Here is a 4,820-nt window from a genome sequence, read left to right on the forward strand (position 1 = left end):
TCATTACTCTTGTTATTATCGTTATCATTATCATCATTATTATTATTTTGATTATTGTTTTTATTATCATTATTAACATCATCTTTATCATCATCATTGCTGGTATTATCATCATTATAATTATCATCATCGTCATTCTTCTTATCATAATCATTATCATTGTTTTTATCATTGTTATTATTATCATTATCATAATCATATTTCTTATCATTATCACCATTGCCATTTATCTTTAATTATTTTTGTGATCCATATAATACTTTTTTCATTATTTTCGCTATTGTTATGACAATTACCATTTTTATTAATGTTCTCATCATCATTACTTTCATTATCATCGTCATTATATCAATTGTCAAAATAATTATCAATGTCCTCCTCATTATGATTTTTCATCACTGTTGTTATTATCATTATTATTGCTATTACTATTATTGTTATCATTATTATCATTATTATCATCGTTACCATTACTGCTGTAACAACTACTATTATTATAATCATTATTGTCATTATCATTATCCTCATTATCATTATTTTCATTATCATTATTATCATTATCATTATCTTCATTATCATTATCCTCATTATCATTATTTTCATTATCATTATTATCATTATCATTATATTTATCATAATTATCCTCATTATCATTATTTTCATTATCATTGTCCTCATTATCATTATTTTCATTATCATTGCCCTCATTATCATTATTTTCATTATCATCTCTTCCTCAGCTATTTTATTATTATTATATAATTTAGTGATGTTATTACTCTCTGTCATTTGTATGTTATTTAATATTATTATTGTCACTATTATCATTATCATCATCATTATCATTATTAATTATCATTATCATTGTTAATGCTATTGTAATCATTATCATCATTATCATCAGTATCATCATGGTCATTCTTATGTTCTTTTATCCTTATTATAATTATCATTACTATCATATTATTATTACCATTGTTATTATCATTATCATTATTATCATATTGTTATCATCATTATAATTGTTACCTTTATTACTAATGTACTTATTAACATTATCATTATTATCACTATTAATATCATTATCATTATTATCATTCTTGATATCATTATCATTATTATCATTCTTGATATCATTATCATTATCATTAGTGCTATCATTGTTATCATCATCATTACTATCTTTATTATTTTTTTTATTATTATCATCATCATCATCATCATTATCATCATCATAATCATCATCATTATCGATATCATGCCATTATCACCATTACTATCACTATTAACACCATTGTTATTATATTGATATTATTTCTCACTTTATATCATTATTGTTATCCTTTCTAATATCATTAGCATTTAATATCATTCCTATCATTGGCATTGTTAATGTTCTGTTTGTAATTATCATCATTGATGTTATAATCATTGCTATTATTGTGATATTAATGATCATTATTGCAATTATCATTATCTTTATTGTTACTAATATCATTTATATCACTCTCATTATCATTTTGTTATTATCATCATTATTATCATTATTTTTATCAAGATTATTTTCATTGATGATAAAATATTATTAGTGTTATAATAAACATAATTGATGATTCGTCACAACATTTTTGCTATATCATCATTATTATCAATGTTGTCATGTTTGATAAAAATTATTATTGTTATTATCCTTATCAACTCTGGCTATGATTATTAGCGTTATTATTTGCATCAACATAATCATCATCATTATCATTATGATTGATATCATATTTATGATAATTATTATTGTTAATATCATTATCGTTATTATGATATTATCACTTCCATTATCATTATCGTCATTAATAGTATTGTTATTTGTACGATCACTATCATCATCATTATCATTATTATCAGTAATATTTCAATATCAATAATGTTAATCATCATTATTGTTATTAGTATCATTATCGTTATCATTTTTATTACTTTCATTATCATTATTTTTTAACATTATCATTATTATCATTATCCCCATTATCATTTATCATTATCATAATTATCATTATCATTATCATTAGTAGTAGTAGTATTGCTTTAATCATCATTATTAGTAATATCATTATCATAAATATCATTATCATCATTATCATTTTTATTATTATCATTACCATTATAATTGTTATTGTTATTATCGTAGTCATCATTATCATTACTGTCATATTATCCTTAATACAATTTTCCTTATTAAAATTATCATCATTATTAACAATGATAATAATATGATTATATTTATAGCAATAATCATTATTGCTATTATTGTTATCATTGTTATCATTACTATAATTTTCATCATTAGTATTTTCATAATGATTTTGTCATTAATATTATTGTCATTATTTTTGTAATTATCATTATTATCCTTATCATTATGATCTTTATAATTATTAGTCATTGCTGTTATTATAATTATGATAATAGTAATAATGATAATAATAATAATAATAATAATAATAATAATAATAATAATGATAATAATAATAATAGTGATAATAACCATGATAACAATGATAACAGTAATAATGATAATAATGATGATACTGATTATAATGATAACAATGATAATACTAATGACGATGATAATGATAATGATAGTAACAACAATAATAATGATAATAATGACAATGATGATAATGATTATTGCCATCATTACCATTGTAGTAGTAATAATAGTTGTTGTTGCTATTGTTATTATCCTTGTTATTGTTTTTATCAATATCATTATGATTATTATGACCATCATTATTATAATTCTGGCTGCTATCATCGTACAACTACTATCAATTCTCCAGCGATATTTTTACTACCACTGCTAATATCCCATTCATAATTATGACCTAATGAAATTGATAATGTTAGACTTGTTGTATATGTTACCAACAGCGTGATGACCATGAGTTTTGATGACAATATCCGAACGTCAAAATATCCTCATTATATATAAAGATGTTTGTAAATCCAGGTTATTGGTCTCCCTGTTTAATAATTTCCAAACGGATTCTACTCTTTTGCGAATCTAATTGTGCATTTGCTCACAGGTGAAGTGTCACCTGCAACAGCGCTGAAGGGTCACGGGGCGGGCTCTCTCACGAGGCCCCGCCTTGCGAGAGAGAAAGGGGAGGAGCCAATGAAAAGGGGAGGAGCCAATGGCTGCTCGGGGTATGTAAGGTGCCGGGCAGAGGCAGGAAATACACTTGTGAGAAACTTCGCTGTGAACGAGTAGCCATATCTGAGACTGCACGTGCACGACGGTCACTGACAACCCATTCTTGCCTGACTGCCGCCGTACACACGTACAGTTAGACATACCTCAACCCGTAAGATTGAAGGAGAATAGACTCACAAAAGAACAAGAGAGAGACAAGTGAGTATGCACGCCCACACAGTCTTCGTGGCTCTTTTGGCCCTCTCTGCCACCGCCCACGCCCTGCCCTACGCGCTCGAGGACGAGGATGTCATGCCCCCACCCTACACCGAGGAGGAGCTCAACGAGGGCGAAGACATCCCGACGCCCCTCGATGATTACAACAGGTACGACGACGAGCGCGACGACCACCAGCTACGGATGAACTACGACGACCCTCCCTCCTTCCCCGCACCAGTCAACCGCGACCCCCTGGCCGAGTGAGTACACGCGCGCACGTGCACGCCCCCTTCTGCCTTGCCTCGCCACGTAGCTGGCCTTCCTCTCTCTCTCTCTCTCCCTCCCTCCCTCCCTCCCTCCCTCCGTCCCTCACTCCCTCCACTCTCATCTCTCACCGCATGTGGGTGGGTGTCCCCGCATCACTCACGTATCCTCTCGTGCGTCCGTGCCCCTTGCACGTCCCAAATCCTCCCATCACATGTTGGTCAGCATTTCCTATGTTACGCATGAGTTTCGCGACCTTTCACCCCTTACCCACCCTCACCCCCGCCCTATCATATATGTTTGCCACTTCCCCTTTTTCTTATTTTTTCCCCCTTTTACTCTTCATTTTCATCCTTACTGTTATTATTATTTGCATTATCCCCCCTAAACACAATTCACGTTTGTATCTCTCGCTCTGTAATCCATATACATACCATTGTGCCTTTCATTTTGTATGCATGTCTGTCACGTGTTCTATTATTCCATGGTCTTGTGAGCAAAGATAAGATACCGTAGCTTAAACGGATCTTTATCTTTGTCAGAAGATAGTAAAGATATATGTCTCTGATTAAGTCAAGATGCTAATTATATCTGCCTTCTATATTTTTTGCCACAAAAATGAAAAACAAGGAAAAATGTTATTATTTTTTTATTATTATTATCAATATTATTATTGTTATTTTCATAATCTTTATTACTATTCTTATCATCGTCATTATCATCATAGGTGCTGTTTTTCATGATTTTTATTGTTATAATCATTATCATCATCATCATTATCTTTTTAGTTACAATCATCATTATTATTATTATCATGACCATTATTAGTGGTAACAGAAGCACTAGCAGCAGCAGAAATACTTTTGTTGGTAGTAATAGTAGTAGTAATAGTAGTAACGGTAGTAGTGATAGTAGTAATAGTAGTAGTAGTAGTAGTAGTAGTAATAGTAATAGTAGAAGTAGTAGTAGAAGTAGTAGTAGTAATGATAGTAGTCATAGTAGCAATAGTAGTAGTACTAGCCGTGACAGTAGTCGTAGTAGCAATAATGATAATAGCAGTAATAGTAGCATGATTTATTCTCCTGAATGGATAACAAAACATCGGCCATGACAGCTAAATGACACACGGGCGCACACAGCAAGCCAGTCA

The 4,820-nt window shown here is 30.2% G+C and overlaps 1 protein-coding gene across 4 annotated transcripts in view; it reads left to right on the forward strand.

The window, feature by feature from the left end:
- The first annotated feature begins 3,232 nt into the window (after positions 1–3,232).
- LOC122244359 (uncharacterized) overlaps positions 3,233–4,820 on the forward strand; it is a 19,848-nt gene continuing 18,260 nt past the window's right edge. For 3 of the 4 annotated variants that reach the window (XM_043002240.2, XM_043002241.2, XM_086544731.1), the window contains exon 1: positions 3,233–3,666. In XM_043002240.2, the coding sequence (XP_042858174.1) occupies positions 3,413–3,666 (254 nt within the window). In that variant the 5' untranslated portion in view covers positions 3,233–3,412. The remainder of the gene's footprint in view (positions 3,667–4,820) is intronic. The other variant, XM_043002239.2, reaches the window with a different exon arrangement.

This window comes from Penaeus japonicus, unplaced genomic scaffold, assembly GCF_977035675.1.
Source record: "Penaeus japonicus unplaced genomic scaffold, GWHDUDI00000001_assembly GWHDUDI00000015, whole genome shotgun sequence".
Taxonomy (NCBI): domain Eukaryota; kingdom Metazoa; phylum Arthropoda; class Malacostraca; order Decapoda; family Penaeidae; genus Penaeus; species Penaeus japonicus.